Here is a 21882-nt window from a genome sequence, read left to right on the forward strand (position 1 = left end):
TAATGCCCAAGGTTGTTTCATATCTTTGTACTTAATTGATCTAGCAGCCTTGTGGCAGTGTGATATTATTTTAGATCTTCAGTTGGTTATCATTAAAATACCATTTATTTCATAAAATGGCCATGGGAAATAAGTAATACAGTTTTTCTTAGCTTATAAGTATAGATTTTTGGTTGTAAATTTAACTTTATGTTATTTGGTTGCATTATGAAAAGATAAGGTTTTAATTTATTATTTGTATAATTATGTATCATACGCAGTAAAACTGGACAGATGAATAACCAACTGTTGATATGTAATAAGAAAGAATATAAATTCATGTCTGTCGCACTTTAAAATACATATTTATACTTTTGGATGAGATTGTCTTGGAAATTAAACAAAAAATAGTATAAACCTACTCAGATTACATTTTAAACCCTTGATAGATGGTACGAATTAGATTTCTCAACATTTCATCATGCTTTTATTTTCACACAATTTTGGGACCTTCATGACTCTCAATGTTAATTGATATACTTAGAAAAGGCTTCCTTCAAGTAGAGATGATTTGTCTAAGTTCAGAACTCTAGAGGATGAAGTTATGAAAGCAATAAAAGTAGAGTAAAACATCGTTAAAATATATTGGGGATGAGAGACAATACTTGCTGAAGTCTCTTTAGTGCCTTTTATGGCAGACATGACAGCCAATCCTGATCCAGACTTTGCTCACGCTCTGTAGAAAAGAGAAAGTCTGATCATCACATTAAAAAAGAAATTAAACAAAATGGTTTCCAATTGAGTACAGTGATAAGTTTCTGCTAACAAGAGAGAGCGCAACAGTCGATACAGAGGGTTAGCTACCTGGTCCAATGCCACATGCTGAGGACAGATGCACTAATGGTCACCAGTATCACAAATTTGTAATGGCAATATTTGTTTCAGCTGACAAATATATTTAAACTTCTTGAAAAACCAGCAGAGTCTGGTTGGGGCTGACTGTCATGTACCCAAGGTAGTGGTAACTAGCAGACACTGCATCCCACGGTTTGCTGTGCATGATGGTAAACTCCAAACAGGTAGAATATGAAAGAGAAGTTTTGGGGGTGAGTGCATTCATATGGCAGAAGGCAGTCAAGGCCCTAGGTACCTGCACAGACCTGCTGCATGCTCTGTGAGACACAAGTCTATATTTTTCTATTCTAATGGTAAGGGAAGGCAAGCTATAGGGAAGGAGTAAGGGTCTCCTTTGCTCTTTGAAAGTAATTGCTTATAAGATAAATGCCCTAAAAATGAAACGCACTGGTAAAAATGTATATGGCTTCTAATGGATTTTCCTGCAGGGTTTATAGTTCTATGCTGTGCTCTAAACTCATGCATGTGATTTCTAGCAAATCAGGTGCTGGGTCTACACCTATTTAGCAGGGCCCGCATAAACTATGCTTAATTGCATGATGAAAGGATTTACCTACTTCCCTCAATTATTTGGTATTTCCACACTAGAGACCTTTGCTCTCTCTCCCTTTAATTTGTAGACTCAGACTATAAACATTTCAAGTAGTATGATAACAACTCCCTCGTGAGAAGTCTTAGGGTTCACTCCCAAGTAATAAATACATTTAACATATATCCCAGTTAGATTTTCCTTTGCCAATTTATTTTGCAGCTTATTGTGAAATGAGCAGATATTCCAAACACAACAACATCTGTGACTTATGATTTCCTTAAATTAATGCATTTAATCTTGAGAAGTATTTTATAGACCATACCCCTGAGGTCAAAGCTGAGGAAAATCCACAAAAGACCTGGATTTCTTCCAAAGGTTAAAACAACTCACTTCTGCCTCCACAACAAAATCAAAATCCCCCAAATCATAGACATTGTATAAAATACACTACATTTCTATGGTTTGAATTTTATTTCCCCAACCTCTACAGTTTACTGTTGCTATGGTTATCAATTGAGGGTGATTGTAAAAAGTTACTGGGAAGCTAAGATGAATCCCAGTAGGGCTTGTCAGAGTGGTAATCACCTGACAGTTTTAGACACTGTCAGCTATTGAAAGAATGTAAGTCAACTTAATTTTGCAAGGATTCAAATTGCCCTCCTTTCACACCTCTGACTTGCTGAGTTAGGGCTGAAAAGGAAAAGATTGATACCGCCATCTATGCAAATTTGTAAACAATTTCTAAGGTACTTTATCCTTTACTTCCCTCTAGGAAAATTTGTATTCATTGCTTGATAGAAGTCTTATTTTAGATACTTAACAAAAGAGTTCCATTTAGACCATATTTTTATCTTTGTTATTTTTAGAACTGTCTAGGAAGTCAGGTTTTTTTAATCCCTAAGATGGTTTTTCAGGCTACCCTCTAGTTTCACGGTGGAGTTTACCAGCATGAAAGGCTGTCAGCAGACTGTGGGATGCGTGCGACAAAGATGGGCAACCGAGGTACCTTGCTGCATGAGAGCTCCAACTCCAAACCAGAAACTATTTAGTAAAGTAAAATTGTTTTCCACCACGTCTGAGTCAGGGTTGCATGGGTGGGGGTTATACCACTCGTAGGGTGTAAACCTGTGGTAGTTAACAGAAACAGTTTGTAAACATCAGATAAATACACATGGCACCAGCAAAACCTGCTGAATAATGCAGACAACCCAACAATTAATGGTGAAAGCATCAAACCCAAACAGCAGAGGCCACGTTCATAAACTGAGAGCTTTGGTTGGCAAAGTGCAAAGGAGCGTTGAGATATTACTTTTACCAGACTTCTTATTTCTAGACAAAGTGCATTGGTTGGGGCTGGAATTGTACTCCTCCCATCTATGTCTACTGAATTCTTCTGAGTTTTCATCTATTTCCATTTTACTGAACAACTAGATGGACTGTAAAGAAAGGTTCACTCGCTCGTCCCAAGTATTTACCCCACAAACTAGCCATGACTGCTACACAAGCTTGCTATATAACAACTACAGTGTCAAGATACTGTGTTGCTAGATGCTGTGGGAGAAACAAAGAGGGGTGACTTGCCTTCAAGGGGCATCTATGGATAGACAATTAAAAAAAGTATGTGGTTTAGCGATTTCATAATGCATCAAAGGAGCTCCAAGGCTGAAAAAATTAGTGAACCTAAAGAAAGTCTGGATTTGGGATATATTCAATTTTTTTTAGGATAGTATATGGAAACAAAAAAATCACAATTCTTATATGAAGAGACAAAGTTTAAACTTAGAAGTATCCTGGCCCAGGCATAGGGGTCCATTAGTGGTAACTCCATTGCATGTCTCACCGGAGAGATTTAGGTTCATAATTCCCTCTTCATTGTTTTTAATTTGATTCTTCCCAGAATGATAGACTGTAGTCACTTGATCGCCAATCTTAGTTAGTTAGGAAGTCGACCTTGAATGAGTCACTCAACCTACCTGGCGTAAGTTTTCTTATTTGTAAAGAAGAGGGAATCCAGATATCTCTGGGATGTGTTAGAATAAAAATCTGGGAAATGAATAGATTTTTGGCTCTTTATTTTCTAAACATATGTCTGACTTCTATAGCCCAAGGAGGTCCCTGCTCTGTGGTTATTTTTTGGGCTATCCTGCCAGGGGGCACCTATTTTTCCAAAGAGACATTAGCAGATGCTCTTCAAAGTGTTCCAGAAATGATTTAAAATGCAGTAGTTCTTAGCACTGGAAGCTTTGCCATTTGCCATTAGGTCCTTTTAATGCAAGTAGTAGTGTTAGAGTAATGTTAAAACACCAGAAAGCCAATGAGAACATATGGAAGGTTCTCCAGCCATAAGGTTGCAGCAGTAAACAATAGCAGCTTGCTGACACATTGGGGAGAACTGGGATTAAGGTGAATACATTATCTATAGCAAAAGCAGGGCACACTGTGAATCATGCACAAGGAAATGGGCAGACAGTTCCTCTTAATGAAAAACCATTCTCTAAACCCCTGGACACATTCTAGTAGGGTACAGTGTCTCCTCATCAAGTCTTAGGGGGATTGGGATAACAGCCTTGTAGTTTATCCCACAATAATGGTACCTGACTCATTACTGCACCTTCTCCACAGCTGCAGGGCACACAGCACAGGTTCCTGTAAAGCTTATGAATAAAGCTTTCATTGACAATGCCATGCCAATACATTTTAATTACTGTTTCAACAATGTAATTAAGTTTTGAATTTATACACTCTTATAACCATAGTAGTTTGCTGAGCTGAAGAAATGATTACCAATATTAATGAACCTAGTAATTGAAGCAGTATGCAGAATAAAGATGCCATTACTTAAACAATATCATTGCCACTTGTACAATAATTTAAAAATATTAATTGCAATAAAGTAGGAGGCTTATGCATCCAAAAGAGTGAGTTTTTCTAAACAGATCATAAAACCTGGCAATCACTAGCCTCCTGATATTCTGGCAATTCTCCCCCATATACACTCTGATCAATGAGTTCATCACTGAATGCTGTTTGTTGGAATGATGTTTTTAACTCGGTCTTGTTTTAGTATTTCATACTTTGCAGTTTTAAGTGAACAATTAATCTAATTTTCTATAGCAAAAAGAAAAACTGACTAAACAGCAATGTGATTCTGCCTGCTCTGCAGAGGTAGTCTAGGCTCTTTCTTTCCAGGATTCTGAGTGACTTGGGGAGCATGTGAACAGAGGAATATTGAATGGTGATAGGATGCTGTGTGGTAAGACACTGGCTTTTCATAATGCAGTAGACCTACCTGTTGCCTGAATGTAGATATTTCAGCTTGAAATTCCTAACGCCTGCTTAAAGACAGCCAGTGTGATAGAGTCAGCATCAGGAAGTCTGGAGGAAAGATTAATATACGACCTGTACCAATGCTATTCTGAAGTGGCTATCCCCAGTTGATACTGATCTTAGTAAAATGACAGAAAAAGGGAAAAATGTGCTTAGAATTGGTATCAAAACTTGCGTATGAAAGAGTAGCACTATGTTGAAATACAAAGGTTCATTTGAGGCTTATATTTATATATACTAGGCTTTTACTTGAATGGAAGACAGAAAATGGTCCTCATACTAAAGATCTCTAAGGGACTCTTCATGGCTGAGAATGGATATTGGGCTGCATCGAGGAGAGGGAGATCCGTTCATCTTTCCAACGAGAAAGCTCTATTTGAACTCGTAATGTAACTGTTGGTTTTTTATTGTAACCTTTAAGTTACAGTCAAATATTTTCTTGATTTTTATTTTTTTTGCCAAATGCCAACTTAAAAAAGATTCATTTTTAAGAAGATAAACATAAATCATAAAATGTAAGCAGATATTATATCTGGATATTTGGTCTATTTAAATTGTGTGTTCATGATGGACATAATTCCTTGGGGTTAAATATTTTTCAAAAAATAATTCAAAAAATGTCGACTACAAAACAAAAACACTGACATGCACATTTATAACGAGTCATAGTAATTGAAATGTTCATATAGTTTTCCTTAGTTTGTCCCATTGATATTTAACTTTACAAATTCAATTCAGTTTAGCCAATGATTTTTAAGCATCTATATAGTGAGTGCATTCGCCTAAATGCAGTGATGGGCTTTATTTTTCTTTTTCAAAAAAACATAAAAGGATATACTTCAAAACACAAATTCAAAAGCCTCTCTAGAGTGAAAGATGATTATGAGGTTAACTGTTTTTCATTTCTACTTCACCAACTTTGAACGCAAACCACTGAGTGGTAGCAGAAAGCCATTTTACATCTTAGCTTATTGGTGCAGTGACCAAGTTCATGGCCTCAAGCTATGGGAAATAAAAGTGGACTGGCACACCTATTCAGCCAGGATTTTGTCTTTGGGAATCACCTCCAAAACATATTTAGTGGCTTTATAAAGTAGAAGCAGGAATGGATTCAAAGGTGTAGATTAGATGAATGTAGTTGAGAGTATGATCTCCATGACGAGGCACCTGTGCACGGCAGGGAGTTATCTTCTGTTTCACCACCACGCTGGTTGTAAACTTGCATTTGATGCACAACACCTCTGCTTCCCCAAGATCCAGAGCAAGAGGAAAGACAATGAGAAGGGGACAACATGGAGAATAAGCTAAATAAAGAAGAGCTGGTTTATAAATGGTGCTGCAGATGAGTAGGAATATTGAGTGGATAACATTGATTGGGTGGAAGAGGCTGCTTTCTTAATAGAAACAGAATAAAGTCAGAAAGTGCAGGGTTCTGGGTCAGCAAGAATTTCTATAGGAACAGACAAACTAAGGAGGGGAAAACTATGAAATGTTACACTATTCCGACATAGTTTGATGACGAAAGTAAGGTGATTTAAAGGCACAGTCGGGTCAAGTGTAAAAGGGTACTTTTAACATGTGTGCCTGTGAGAACATCTGGATGCTTCTGACATGTTTTTTCTCCCATTGGTTTTGGTTAAGTCATTGTGATAAATAATGTACTTGCTCATCAATGTTGTTTTGCCTATTCTACTCATTAGCATCACTGCCTAGACAGAGCAGGGGACTGGGGGATATGGAAACTCACTTCTCTGTTGCCCTCTGCTGCTTGGATTGCTCCACTGGCCCTTAATCACCCCACAGGTGTGGGGCCCAGAGCAGAGGAATGGAACAGTGAGCCAACACAAAATTTCTTATTCATGGTTATAGCGCACATCACCTTAGGGTAGTCATTTATTAAATGGCCACTCTAAAGCAGTATTAATTTCACTGTGGAGCCAGTAATGAGAAAGGTACCTCCAAAAGTAAGAGACTTATCTTTTAAAATTTGATATCCAAAGCAGTATCTTCTTTAATTATTTAGAGCATGATTTCTCAGCCTTGGCACTATCAACATTTTGGAGTCACTCTTTGTTGTGGGGGGCTGTCCTACACACTGGAGGATGCTTTTAGTGGCATCCCTAGACTCTACCCACTAGATATCGGTAGCATTGTCCACCCTCAGTTGTGATGACCAAAAAATGTTTCCAGAACAACGCCAAATGTTCCCTGGGGGACAAAATCTCTCCTAGTTGAGAACCACTGATTTAGAGTATTAAAGTATCAAAGGATAATATCACTGTACATACTGTCAATGTATTATTTTCTGAGGTAAGACAAATGGAGAGAGAGCTTTGGTCATCATATACAAGTAGTTTAACAGCTGGTCAAAATTTGGAAAACAGTCTGGGATTTAAGTAACGGTACACTTTGTAAGGTATAGAAAACTTGAAAACATTCATTTCATATTGAATGTATAAAGACCCATGTGTGAAAGCACGCATTTATTCATCCTGACTGTGGATTATTCAGTCTGCCCTGTGGATCTTTAAGACTTTTCCAGCCTGGGTAATTTTCCCCAACTTTCTTTATAATTATGCCAGGGAAAGAGTTACCTGGCATTAATCAAAACCAGACAGTGGACAACGACAAAGAGCTAGCATGAAGAAATATTTCTCTTAGAAATTCCTGGAGGGAAAACAAAAGTTGATTAGGGAAAAAGTTCACTAAGTTTTGTTGGAAAGTGAAAAAGACTGAAAATGAGTAGGGGACATACAAAAGCAATTATTTTGTTACATCGTTTATCTAGGGATATCAAACGTTTAAGCCAACAGAAAGATAAAATAGCTGTGTTTCAAATTCAGCATCAAAGGTATTTAGAAAATATGATCTACTGAAAGGAATAAAAATCCTTTCAAGAATTGTGTAGAGCAGAATGGTTAAATATAGAGTTATCTCAGAAAATAAAACCTAGACTGAATCATCAGTGACAGCACCAAGATTTCATGCCTTCGGACTCTATATGTAAGTAATCTTTCCTTTCATAGTTATTTCTAGAATTCTCTTAACTGTCTAGTGTTTTTAAAAATAACTTTTGTAAAATTTTCTTTATTTCTGAGGATTTCACAATGTTGTTTTATTCCAGTGTTTCTTATCTGCTACAATAATTGCTAGCTAACTTACTTCTGTTTGGCTTAACCAAATATTCCGGGGGTCAAACATCTGGACACCACATACTCTTCCTGTTGAACCGTTTTAGATTTATTAGCTGAGCCATTGTTTTTGCTGTAATATAATTCAAGGAAAATGGGTAAATAACCATTTTATGCTGCTTGAAATACTGATAAAATTAAATTAGCATAAAAATTATCTTCCTATTGTCTTTTAAAAATACCTTTATAAGTAATTAGAAGATATTCTTTTACAGAGTGGCTTCTATGAGGGAGAAATTGACGGACAGAACAGCAGGCAAAAGTAAAAAAACACTTTAAAGTACTTAATCTGTGTCTACCTCTAGAGCACACAGGTCAACCTGAGACTGACCTAGAGCTGCTGTTGTAAGGTCAATAGTTCTTGAACTTACCTTGCAATCACAAAGAGTACACAACTGACTCCCAAGCAGGCTAAGAGCACATACATCCAAATGTCGGGAGACAGGGGGTTGAGGAAGGAGAAGACTCCCGGATTGGTACCATTGGGCTTCCGGTAAAGAATGCTGATCCCCAGGGTCATGAAGGGCTTGGAGAAGTCGATGACTTTCTCTCGCACGTAGGTGATGGTAAGAGGAGCCACTGCCAGGTCAGCCCTCTGCAAAAGCAAGTTTGAAATCTTTGTCTTATTTGTCTAGCTCCTTGGCAAATGTCTGGACTTTTCCTGGGTACTCCTGATCCTTATTCTCAACTCCAAATGTTTCTCACCCAAGAAGCTTCTGTGATGATTGGCTCTAATATAAAAACAGTTGCTTTACACAGTTATGTTTATAAAATAGTATTTATTAACAAAGAGAAACCAGAAAGTATGAAATACGCACAGACAAACAGACATATACATTCTGGAACTAAATGGAGAAAAAAACTGAAGAAGGATGTCTTTTAAAAGAGCATATGAGAAAAGCAAGGAATGAGCAACTTGATCATAAAATTAGTTGACAAGATGAAATTTTCCTCTGAGCTGTGAACTTGAGAATTCTTTATCTAATTTAAGAATCACTCAGGTCTATTCTTCAGTATGAAGAATCGACCTATAAATTTTTATCCTCAATTTTTATCCTTACTTGCCCTTCCAAGTAAGCAAACTCCATTTCTAGGTTGTTTTCGCCTACTTTTTAAACAATTTTCGTGATTCAAAGAGTGAAACATTTCTTCTGACTCTGACTCAACTATTCTTTCCTCTTTTACTTCTTCTTATTATGCATTTTTTCAGACATTTAAGACCCATATTTAGATGTATTTTTGCTTACATGATCTATAAGTTCTTTGACCATTCCATTCCACTCTCCTTTGTCATTCTGGGCTCCATATTTGCCATCGGGGACAAGTTTAACATCATAAATGAAACCCAGGATATTTGACAATTCCTTCAACAGATCCAGGCAATATCCTTCAAATCTGTCATTTCCGTAGAGGGGCTTATCAGATTTCCTGTACATCACATAGGGTTCCTCCTATATGAAACAAACCAAATATGAAAACCCTGTTATAATGGAAGGCAGAATCTACTTACACAAGCTCCATCAACAGCCAAAGATATAAAATATTTGAAAATGATTTTTAAGATTTGAGTGTACCAAAGTCAGTCACTCACCCTCCTGCCTTTGCTAAACTCATCCTCTCTATGCCCTCTGCAAATACAGAGTACTTCATGTATTACTTTCTGTCCCTCTTCTCACTTTGAATGAGAGTTTTTTCCTCCACTGCTGAGGCAGGGCTGGGAATGAATGGTGTGATAGAGACACAGTCATGTTTAAACTTTAAGTCTGGCAGAAAAGGCAATGGGGGACCAGATGTCTGGATGCCCGGTCTCCGGCTGTGCCTATACCCAACCTTCCTTTGCACGACCCGTCCTCCCCTCTGGCTTTTTTCTAAGAACCTCATCTACTCACAAATCGGAAATCTAAGTCAGCAAATATATTCTCTTATTCTTCAAACTTCCTAGCTACTGAGTATTCTCATTTCCTCATCTCTCAGCTAAATGCCACCTCAATTTCACTCTTCACTTATTATCTACCTATTTTGGTAGGTTTCCTTTAGGGTATCTTATTCAAAGACCATTTCTATGTCTTCTTTATCATAAATTCCATTTTCTTGTTTGACTGCAACTCAAATCTCACATCTGGTAATTCTTTGCTTATATGCTTACATGATAAGTCCCCTATCCTATGAATAATTTCCCTACTACCATGTATCTATAATGCTATTAATTCTCATTTGACTAAATAAAAATTTATTTTATAAAATTATAGCAGTTACTATATTACTGATGTCTTTTTTGTTTAGGCTTATCCTCAAACTGATAGAAATAGAAAACTCTATATCTCCATGAGATAGTTGCAGAGAAAGTAGTCACCAGAAACACAAAACAGTTTTTATTTTGGATGAACAATTCTCAGAAGTTAATAGTTGCAGAAATAAATTGGTCTGACATTATGGAATGAACGAAATAAAGAAAGAATGAATGTCTGGAAGTGAAGATGCTAGAGGTGGCCACTCTTGCCCTTTATCCCTTGGGTCAAGGTGGGGAAAGGGAGAATGAACAACCTGTGGGTGTACAGTGTCTGGATGGGTGTATGATCAGGTTTCCACAGGAAGTAGGAGGTTCCCTTACCTGGGTTTTTGAAAACCAGTTAATAAAGAGGCTACTTATACAGAGGAATGAGCAGGCCAAAGGGAGTCAACACGGATGAAGGTGAGAGTGGGAGAGGCATGTAGACACCCAGGGACCAACATAATCAGGAAGGTGGTACCACCAGGGCTGAGGCAGGGAGGGAGGAGAGAGTGCTTTCGGAATCTAGTGCACCTGGAGTCCTGAAGCAGGGTCATTGACAGGATAGGAGCTGTGGTTGTGAAGGATGAAAGTTCTGACAAAACCACGGAGGCAGAGGAAAAAATTTTCTCACTTCTCTTCCCCCACTTCCCTGTTATCTTGCCAGAGTCTCCCCTTCGTTGAAACCAACCAGCAGCCAGAGAGCAAGAGAGATCAACTGGGTGAGGCTGGAGAGCAAGGAGGAGAGAACTGAGAAGGGATTGGTGGTAGGAGATCTTCAGAACAATGTTGGAAGCTTATAATTCAATCCAATGACAGGTATATACAAATATATGCTTTCAGTGTCCCAATTAAAACTAGATGAGGAATCCTTCAAGGTCTAGTGTAGAGTCTGGACAAGACACTCTGAATTCCACACAATCAACTTACCAGAATGGTGGTGACGATGAGCGTTCGGTTGGCCAGTGAATCGGTGATGTTGTTGGACCTGTCTTTGTTGCCATCCGTCATGTTAAGTCCACTATTGGAGTTCCAAATCCCAATCTACATAGAACACAGTACATCAGAGGCTGCTGGCTGTCATTTTCGGCATTTACACTACAGAGAGGCCCCTTTTGCACCAGGAATGGACACAAAAGCTCATCGTCTGGGAAGAGGACACCAGGACATCACAGTAGAAGCTACTAACTGTGGGAAAATGAAACAATGCACGAATGAGTGTGTAAATGGAACAGGGAAAACTTGTGCTATTTGGGGTGGCGTGGGGGGAGATCTTTTTCTTTATGATTTTTCTTTCAATATGTATTTGTTGAGCATCTACTTACATGTCAGGCTCTGTTCTAGGCACTGGAGGACATAACAACGAACAAACAGACAAAAATTTCTGCTCTTGTTGAGCCTGCATTCTATTGATACAAACTTTATGTTGCCAAAGAGGTACCATCAGTGCCTTTAAATTTATAAGGAAAGGGATAAAAGGAGCAGGGTGGATGATAGAGAGACTGGGCATGTAAAAGAAAAAAGGTAAACTGATGAAAAGGTGTGGATGAGCAGTAGATAAGTTCTGAGCCTGTCTTCATTGAGGATCCAATGCTGGATGGGGATGCCTCTTGTGAATTCTGGTTGGAATCTGTTTATACCTCTATTCTGGTCTTCTCTTCTGTTATTCATCTGTTTATCTGTCTTGTCTGTCCACTTGACTGTGAACTCCTTCCGTGAGTGAGGGTATTCACTTTTATTGCTTATTGATCTTTATATCACAGAACACCTATGGTGATTGGCAGTCAGTGAAACCCATTGCTCTTCTAAAAAATTATGACCCACAATCTTCTCCAGTGGCCAAGTCACTTCTGGTTATTAGGTCCTATAGAAGTATATTGATTTGTTTAGTCTCTAGAGGAACCCAGGAGAACAGCCTCACGGAATTTAGCTATTTATCTGAAGGGATGTTGAGAAGATCAAATGAGAAGATGCATGTGAAAGTGTTGGTATATATTAAGAGCTACACAAATGTCAATAATAAAGGACATCCAAATGACTGCCCCAGTAGTGTCTTCAAGCTTGCACTGTTGTGAAAGAACTTGGAATCATTAGTGAAAATTTTTTTTTTGATTTAGAAGCAGATAAAGTAAAAGAGCTATGAAAAACAGGGGCAGTTTAGGAACACTAACACTTGGACAGACTTTAGAAGGACAGCGTGGACCTATGCTTGATCCCTAAATACATTCCCCCAGTGGAAGGACATTTGACTAGCTGGACAGAGTATGAGCTTTACAGACAAGACTTTTGTCCAGATCCCAGCTTTGCAATTTACCAGGAGTGTGAGCTTGGGCAAGTTAATTAACCCTGCTGTGCCTCAATTTCCTCACTAGCAAAGGGGAGATAACAGGGCTTTTCTGATGATTAAATAAAATATTACCTGTGGGAATGTCAGGCCTCTTCTTTCCTTTTCTAATTCTTTACTTTGATTTACCTCTAAATACTGCAGCTGAAAATTCATTTAGCTTTGCAAATATCCTTTTTAGAAACGTAAATTCTTTGAAGTTTCAAGGACTATCACACATTTACACATCAATGTGGACTGTTTCAATTTCACTGTTTTCTTTCTATACTTAATTAGGGTTAGTTGATTGGCAAAATAAGGAGACAGATCTAGGTAAATGGGGGTTTGGGGGTAGTTTTTGCATTTGAAAGTATTTTGATCATGTCTGTAAAGAGGTTACCAGAAGTAGGATTATGATGTAGGAGAGCACCTGTAATAACCATTCAGTCTTTTCAGGATCAAAAGTGATGCCTATCACACAGAGTGCACACAGTGTCTGATAGTTAAGAATCTTCCGTTTTCTTTGGCTGGCTTTAAACCCAGAAAAGGGGGACAGCTTTTTCTTTTCTCTCTTCTCAACCTCCATCCCTTCATCCCCCTTTTTTTTAATAATTTTATTTATTTATTTTTTCCCCCAAAGCCCCAGTAGATAGTTGTATGTCATAGCTGCACATCCTTCTAGTTGCTGTATGTGGGACGCGGCCTCAGCATGGCCGGAGAAGCAGTGCGTCGGTGCGCGCCCGGACCTGAACCTGGGCCGCCAGCAGCCGAGTGCGTGCACTTAACTGCTAAGCCACAGGCCGGCCCCTTTCATCCACTTTTTTGAGGCAGAGACTCCTGCTTCTAGGAAACATAATTCAGGCTAAACACACCTGAAATCTATTGGTTTTCGTTCAAAGCTATGTTTTAGGTTGGTAATAATTGACTTCTAACTTGATGAAGACCGTGTATAAATTGGTCCCTTGCTGTACTTCTAATTAAACCTTGACTTAGGCACTGGGGACAATGGAACCTAATTTTTAATTAAGTATTGAAAGATGGAGAAAATAACTGTGTTTGTAGCCAATTTGTTAAGTAATGAAATGTGTCCTCTTTAACTCTTATTTCTATTAATGTCAAGTGTATGTTTAAAGGAACTATACTAATATTTGAAAATGGCAGCCTTGAATGGCCACACAATATCATTCTCTTTTAAAAAACAAACTTGAAATTTTAGACAAATACGTCCCATAGCTTAATGTCTGGCTTTTTATTTCTTTTCCTGGCCCCACTAAAAGTGCAGAAGGTCAGATATCATTGCTGCTCCATTTCTAATCAACTGAGTCCCAGAGTCCCATTCGGTGCAAACTTTCCTCCATAGAATGAGAACAGGGAGATATTTTTTTCCTACTATCTGTATAACAGAAATTTCTTCAAATCTAGGCTAAAAGTGTATGAAAAGAGTCCAGGTCAGGCTATTCCTGGAAAGTAGGCAGTTTGAATGACCTCAGCTTTCTGTTTTCACATCTTTTCTTTTTTATGAGGAAGATCAGCCCTGAGCTAACATCTGTTGCCAATCCTCCTCTTTTTGCTGAGGAAGATTGGCCCTGGGCTAACATCCATGCCCATCTTCCTCTACTTTATATGGGACACCACCACAGCATGGCTTGATAAGCGGTGTGTCGGTCCGCACCCGGGATGGGAACCCGCGAATTTAAGAACTATGCCAGCTGGCCAGCCCATTTTCAAATCTTTTTATAAGCAAAACAGAAGAATGTGTGTGTGTGTGTGTGTGTGCATGTTTTAGACCTAACTAGTCAACTGGCTTTACCTGTTCATTGAAGTAAATGAACACATCAGCAAATGCATGTCTCTTTCTGAAGAAGCAAGATCTCATGAGTCATGTGTGTCGGAGAGAGGGATATAGTTAACCAGATGCCTAGATATTTAGCATTTCAGTCCTGTTCTCTGACCTTGCAGGAGTACCTCCAGGAAGCAGAATCTCAATTTTCAAACTGTATAGCAAAAGCAGACAGCAGTAATTTACCAGTGAGAAATAGCGGACGGTGGATCAAGTATTTGTGGGGAGGAACACTCAAAAGCTGAATTGTCTGGTCCTGCCTTCTTTCACTTCGTAAACGAGCATGTGGGAGCAGCCATTTATTATCTAGGACAACTGAGGGAAGCATTTGAAAATGAGTGGCCAAAAGACGTTAAGTGAACTTTTTAAAAAAAGTGATGCAACGAAAGAGAGTTCAGAGAATGACTAGTATCTATCTTCTAAATCTAGAGAGTAATTCTCGTAAGACAAAATCCAAAATTGCTGAGTGAAATATGAACTATTTAGGAAATAGAATAAAAGGCGTAACTGTTTCTTGTTTATAAACCTTATGAACCCGGATTTTAGTGATGGGCTTTGTAAAGATTGCTATATCCTTCTCTTGGAAAGAATTTCAGGTGCATTGTTCTACAGTAAAAAAGGTCAGAGAGAGGAGAGCTTTTGGAATTTGAATGCAATGAGAGTGAATCCTTCTCTTTTAAGATGGAGTCTTGTTGGGAAAAGACAATGTGTTTGTTGGGTCTGAATATGTCTCATGGGCTAGCACTCAGGTTACTGTAAATTGTTGATGAGCAGTCAGAACACAAAACAGCACACCACGGTATATACGACTGACAGCGTGGGCAATGGTGGGTCAGCAGGAGGGAAGAGGCACAAAGGCATGGAGGAAGGAGGAAAGCCAAGAAGTGCATCCTTTGGAAGTAGGAGTGATTATTGCAGTTTAGTGACAAAGGACATTCCCCTCCCTTGTGTATGATTTCAGAGCTTGGATTCCATTCCCTAGGATATTTGGTTTGAATTAATTCAACATTGCATAAAGTGCCTGGAGTCTCAAGCTGGATTAGTATAATAAACTTCTTTCTGGATAACAGTTAGGTTCATCTATTTATTAGCAGTGAGGAAAGGGGATTGCCTTCTATGTGCCTTTGATAACCTGAATCACTGAAAATTAAAGGAAGGTTATTAAACCTGCATTTTTTTTAACTTAAAAGGAGGACATTTTTGAGTTCATCTACTGAGAACTACCAAGAGAGGAGACAAGCTTTTGAGAAACTGTTTACACTTTCTGTGACTTAACTGATAATTCAAAAGATGAAAGTGAACCTGACAAATCTGTTCAAGCTGAACAATCTGAAGTAAGTCAAGGTCCAATCGTCAATCAATAGATATTTTAGCAAGTAGTCTTAGAGAGAGAAAGAATGACTGATAATGTTTGCATATCACTGGAACATATTTCCCTGATCCAAATGTTTTTCATGTCTAACATTTGCTTATATAATAAATCTGTGCACATTCATTGACAACATGATACTGTACAATAAACTATGAAATAGTGGGTGTTATAATTTACAAGATAATCTCATTTCCCTTCCAAAGTCTCTAATGTCTTTGTCCTTTGGAGACTGTGGTTCTAAAACAAACTGCAAGACGATGTGCACTGACAAAGATACAAGGCAAAACAAAGATAGCTCATACGAAAAGGGAATTTCGGAAAATGGCTCATATTTTGTAGTGGTGACACTGAAGGAGACGTCCTAGGCCTCTGAGCCTTAGCCTATCTGATTAGACTGATGGATCAAATCTATTGTTGTTTTCATGCCCCTTAGCCAAAAATACTTAGTGATTTGAGAAAGAATATAAATGGACCAGTGTCTGTTTCTGTTGCAGTTAACTGCTTTCAGATCTAACAGGGACTAATTCTGCCCGGGAGAAACAAAAATAATCTGGAGAGAAATATTTAATCCATCATTATTTAATCCATTTTAAGCCTGTTTTCAATTCATGAGTAATGTTAAGAAACAATGTATTCAATAACCCCCGTTATCCCTTTACATGGAATATCGCCTCTAAACTGCAATTGGAGATCTACCGCTCTTGCAAAACTGGAAGGATGCAGGGTTTTCCTTTGACATTGCCCACCCCGCCCCCAGATTTCCTGCAGTTTTTGTCTGTGTACAAACCTTCTTCCACACTTTGTGTAAGTGTTTAGACACCTCTCCAGCAGCCTTGGTTTTCAGAGGGAAAAATAAAAACAGCACTTAATTAAAATGGAGTATGGAACCCAAAAGGTATCATGGTGTGTGAATGCTCAGAGTGTTACATTCCCCACCCATTGTTTGGCATCTTGCATCTTAATTCAACATAAAGGCTGAGAATAGGTACAGTAAAGAGATGAGCCAAGTATTTGGGTGCCACAGAAGTTACTTCAACTTGTTGGTATGACTTGACTTAAAGTTCTTTTGAATATGCATAGCTATGCTGCAGATAAAGAGTCTTTATCATTCCTTACGAAGACCTGTTCAAGGCATTCACAACCAAAATCAATCAATCAATCAATACACACATGCATACACAACATACACACACATACACACACACATACACACACTATTCCTAAGTGAGAAGAAAGCATACTTGACTTTTTCTTTGATTATGGGCTTGAGTGAAATTGAGAAAATGGGCTTTTTCTAACAATTTTCCCTGTGGACCCCAGCAGAGGCTGACATGAAAAGATTGGGCATTTCCTCCCTTGGCTCCTGAGAGAGATGGGTTGGCTTCCCCCATTGCCTTAAGGCCCAACCAGCCTTCTCAGGAATTGAGCCCCAATCACCTGAAGAAAGAAAAGTTATTGCAAACAATGAAGAGATAAGAAACAAATTGAGAAAGCATTTTCATCTAATTCTATTTTGACTTTGATGGAAAAACACCAATAGAGTGTGCATAATATTGCAGTGTATAAATAGCTGTGAAAGCGTAACAATAGCTTCATCTATTTCATCACCCATCTGAGCCAAAAAGATGTTTTCTTAACAGCTTTTCTCCCTCCTTCAGTTCTGTACACGGAAAGGAGTGGAGAGAGAGAGAGAGGCATGCATAGAGAAGCAGACGTTTTCTTTAAAAAGAAAAAAACATTATAGGCTTTTAGTCCATAACAAGTATAATTTTCTTTTCTTTTGTTCCCTCCAGCCCAAATCCCACATCCCGTTATGGAGACTAGGTGGATGCCTTGCACTCTATCAGAGCATGATCAACTAACAGACAAGCAAATCAGAGTGAAGAAGCCTCAGAGAGAGAGACAGAGAGAGAGAAAGGAAGAGAGGAAGGGAAAATGGAGGGCACTTTTGAAATGGGAAATCTGCATGTATAATGTGTACTCTCAAAGCTGCAAACTAATTATTCTCCTCAAACATTTCCACACCAGTGGTCACCTTGTATTACATTCAGCCTAATTAATCTCTGTTTGTTTTGATTAAGCTATTTGGGGGAGGAACACAGTTAGGACCTAAAAAAAAAAAAATGTATCTCAGTTAACAAAAGCAACAAAACAGAAATGGAAACCTTATCTCATTTTAAAAATCAGCCCCAATATTTCAATTAAGTAGGTAACTGATTGTTCCCAAAGCCACTCTTTTACATTAAGCATACCTTCTCGTCCACTACAGTGAAAAAAACTAGGAATAGAATTCTGATGTTCAGGTGATTGTTTGGGGGTTTCAAAATTTTTTTCTTTAAGGTTCTAAAGGGCAAAATCTTCGCACTGTAAGTGTGAATTAATTCCAACGTATAGTTGTGAATACTAAAATTGGTATAATAAAATACACTGAGGAGACAAATTCATTTATTATTATTATTTAACTAAATAGTTTACCTTTGTATTGGTATCCATAGTAACTAAAATGGACCCTTAAATTTTGAGAGACTGAGAATTACAACTAAAATAATTCTAAACTCAGAACCCAACATTAAAATACATTTTTGGGCATATCTTCTCCTAAAATTAAGGCTGAAAAGTTAGTTTGCTCCAGTAAGCCTTTTCTATCCTATTTTATTCTGTCCCTCTGTCACCAATCTCAAAATGGAGTACAATTAAAGCTCATTTTTAAGTGACCCTTGGATGGCATTCCACAAATAAATCATTGGCAGCTTTTGATTGTCCAAGGCTAAACTCAATTCCTCAAAACCTTTGAGAAATTTGGCTAATGACACCCACCCATATATAGGGTTATATATGTGTAATAATATAATCATTCTTGCTATATAAACCAAGCATTATACACGTTCATTTATTTTCATTTTCGTTCACATTCTTGTGATTTAAGAATGTAGCACATCAACATCTATCTGCAGATCAGGAGGACAGATCTAGAAAACGACATAAATGAACATATTGAGAGAATCATTTTACTATTCTCTTACTTGTATGTACAATTAAAATGCTTGAGCAGTGCTCTTTATTTTATTTTTATTTTATAATTTATTATCAAGGAGGTTACCTTTTCAGTTCCTTCCTCTTTGAGACTAATTATGTCCAGATCAAAATCCTTCCTCAAGCCATCGGTTTTATTGAAGATGATACGCCCAGTCAAGCCATCCCACCGAGCCTATGGGCAAAAGGAATGTAGCATTACTGTTTAACACATCGTAATCGTAACATCGTCAAAATTCTAATACCTCAAATTCATCACAGGATCCAATTATTCGGTTTCATCACTGTGTTATAAACCACTGCATTGGTTCAGTAACTCAATAGCAGAATACTAAACTGTTTTACTAGCACTCATTTATTTTGTCAGTTCTAACATCTTAACATCAGTCAAATCTGTAATAGTGGCGATCTAAATGGGCAGTATGGAAAGAATGACTGTGAAGTAGTCTGCACATGGAGTAAACAAAGTCTGGGAAGTCACAACATTCTGCTTCCCAAGGTCAATCCAAATCCCTTTCAAGGTACTGCCCGGGGGAAGTACCCCCTGCCGCCATCATTTTTTCTCTGAGAAAAGGATATACTCCATTGATGTATGATAGAATTTTTAGGATGTTTGTAAGTCAGAGCTTCCAATATCATTTGGGCATTATATTAGTATTCTGCAGCTGCTGTAGCAAATTATCACAAACTTGGTGGCCAAGAGAAATTTATTCTCTCACAGTCCTGGAGGCCAGAAGCAGAAGTCCAAAATCAGTATCACTGGGCAAAATCAAATTGTCCGTAGGGCCATGCTCCCTCTGGAGGCTCAAGGGAGACTCCATTCTCTGCCTCTTCCTGCTTCTGGTGGCTGCCAGCAATCCTTGGCTTGTGGCTGCCTCACCCTAGTCTCTGCCTCTGTGGTCGTATTGACTTCTCCTCTTCTTCTGTGTAATCCTCTACTTTTCTCTTATAGGACATTTGTGATTGCACTTAGGGCCCACACAGATAATCCGGGATAATCTCCCCATCTCAAAAATCCTTCATTTAATCATATATGCAAAGTCTTTTTTTTTTTGCCATATAAGGTAACATTTGCAGGTTCCAGGGATTAGGGTGTGAGTATCTTTTGGGGGAGCCACTATTCAGCCTAGCACATGTATCAATATCATTTTAGGAACTAAAAATTGCAGTAGTCTCCCCTTCACCGAACTCACACTGGACATCTTTGGTGGTTTCATTAAATAAAAAATAGTGGCCCCACAGGCTCTTGAGCTTCAATCTTTTGGTGATTTTTGGCAACCTTGTCTAATTTGAGTTGACTTACAAATGAGGATGAAGGAGAACTCAGTCTTTTCTGTACACTTAGCTGTTTTCTCTCTCTTGACTTTACCAAATTCATTGGACATTTGTAAGATATGAGGAAGATCCTGCGAGTTATACTGTGTCTGCAGTGTGCACACCATGCACATATGTTGAATGTATTTACCCATTTGGCCAAGAGGTGGGACAAGGCAGTGCACGGAGTGTGAGTTTATCACAGAGTTGGGTTTGAATCTCTGAACTATGACTTCAGGCAAATTACTTAACCTGAACATGAGTTATCTCAGATTTCCGTGTTCGATCCACGCAGGGATTTTGTAAAATTTAAGTGGCACTTAGCACAATTCTTAACACATCGAAAGCATTTAAAATTTTAACAATGATTATTTTTCCTACTACCTCTTATTTTTCTTCCCCACATTCATAACTCTAGAGTTTGGCTTTTGTTACCTCATATGTCAGGACCCACACGTGTAGTTTTTTCTGTATTTTATTTTATAAATCAACATCAAATTCATCGTCCCAAAATACAATTCTCATATTCATGCAATTTCCCCCAGCACATAAAGTACATAACGAATTTGTGCCATCTACAGATTAGTCTAAACCTTGACTTTACATTTGACGTTGTGATCATTAATTTTATGTGTCAATTTGACTGGGCCATGGAATGCTCAGATATGTGGTTAAATATTATCTCTGGGTGTGCCTGTGAGGGTGTTTCCATTTGAATCAGTAGACTGAATAAAGCAAATTGCCCTCCCCAATATGAGTGGGCATTATCCAATCCACTGAGGGCCTGAATAGACTAAAGATGCAAAGGAAGAGAAAATTCGCTCTCTCTGCCCGACTAACCGAGCTGAGACATGGGTCTTCTCCTGCCCTTGGACAGGGACTTACACCATTGACCCTCCCAGTTCTCATCTTCTCTGTGCCAGAAACTGTCTGGGAATACAGCACCTAGCAGTTTACAGTTTAGTGGGAACAAGCACGTGAATATATTTCAATGAAGCTCCGTGAGTGTGAGGATAAAGATTTGCACACAGTAATTGAAGAAAGAGGTATGAAGAAGAAGTGCTTATTCCAGCTACCGGGCAGGAAAGAGTCAGCAAAAGATTCCTGGAGGAAAGAATGCCTGAGTTCTCACAGGATAAGCAGTTGGCCAAGAAAAGATTCACAGACTGAGTATAAGCATGAAATACAGAATAAATGATGTTTGCCATGGATCCATAATGCAAGGTAAAGAATGAAGAGAAATGAGCCTGGGAAGGCAAGTAGACACCTGTTCATAAAGGTGTTGTGAATCATGCTAGTTTGCTTGAACTTTGCTCTGTAGGCATTTGGGAATCATTGGAGTGTTTTAAGCCTGGAAGTGTCATGGGGAGATGTGCATTTATAGGCAGATCATTTTAGCAGAATTGGGGAGGATGACTCAGAGAAGGTCAAAATTGTAAGCAAAGGATTGGTTAGCAGGTAGTTCTCATAGAACAAAACTTATGGAAACATACTCACATGCCCACATAAGAACATAGGGACAGCATAATTCCTCCATCTCCCTGTTCTAACAACTTGTACACCAAGAAATATTGATGGAACAGTTCCACAGCAGGGTGGATGGAGGTTCTTGAAAAAAGCATTGCCATTAAAGTTCTTACATAAAGAGCACGCTATGATATCAACTTAATTGTCAGGAACCAACACAATTAGCCAAAACTTATTTTCTGGCTACCATTCAAATGGAGTTGATATCACAACCGAAGTACATTTTATCACTTGATGATGCTGGAAGTTAAAACAAGCTA

At 38.4% G+C, this 21882-nt stretch overlaps 1 protein-coding gene across 2 annotated transcripts in view; it reads right to left on the bottom strand.

Moving 5' to 3' along the window:
• Window positions 1-21882, bottom strand: part of GRIK1 (glutamate ionotropic receptor kainate type subunit 1) — a 134000-nt gene that overhangs the window by 36901 nt on the left and 75217 nt on the right. Inside the window, exons 7-12 of one of the 2 annotated variants that reach the window (XM_058522990.1) lie at window positions 18849-18956; window positions 16536-16580; window positions 11144-11257; window positions 9192-9395; window positions 8316-8539; window positions 2433-2551 (exon numbers count right to left, since the gene is read on the bottom strand). In XM_058522990.1, coding sequence (XP_058378973.1) covers window positions 2433-2551; window positions 8316-8539; window positions 9192-9395; window positions 11144-11257; window positions 16536-16580; window positions 18849-18956 — 814 coding nt within the window. The remainder of the gene's footprint in view (window positions 1-2432; window positions 2552-8315; window positions 8540-9191; window positions 9396-11143; window positions 11258-16535; window positions 16581-18848; window positions 18957-21882) is intronic. The other variant, XM_058522989.1, reaches the window with a different exon arrangement.

Source organism: Diceros bicornis, chromosome 27 (genome assembly GCF_020826845.1).
Source record: "Diceros bicornis minor isolate mBicDic1 chromosome 27, mDicBic1.mat.cur, whole genome shotgun sequence".
In the NCBI taxonomy this organism is placed as follows: Eukaryota; Metazoa; Chordata; class Mammalia; order Perissodactyla; family Rhinocerotidae; genus Diceros; species Diceros bicornis.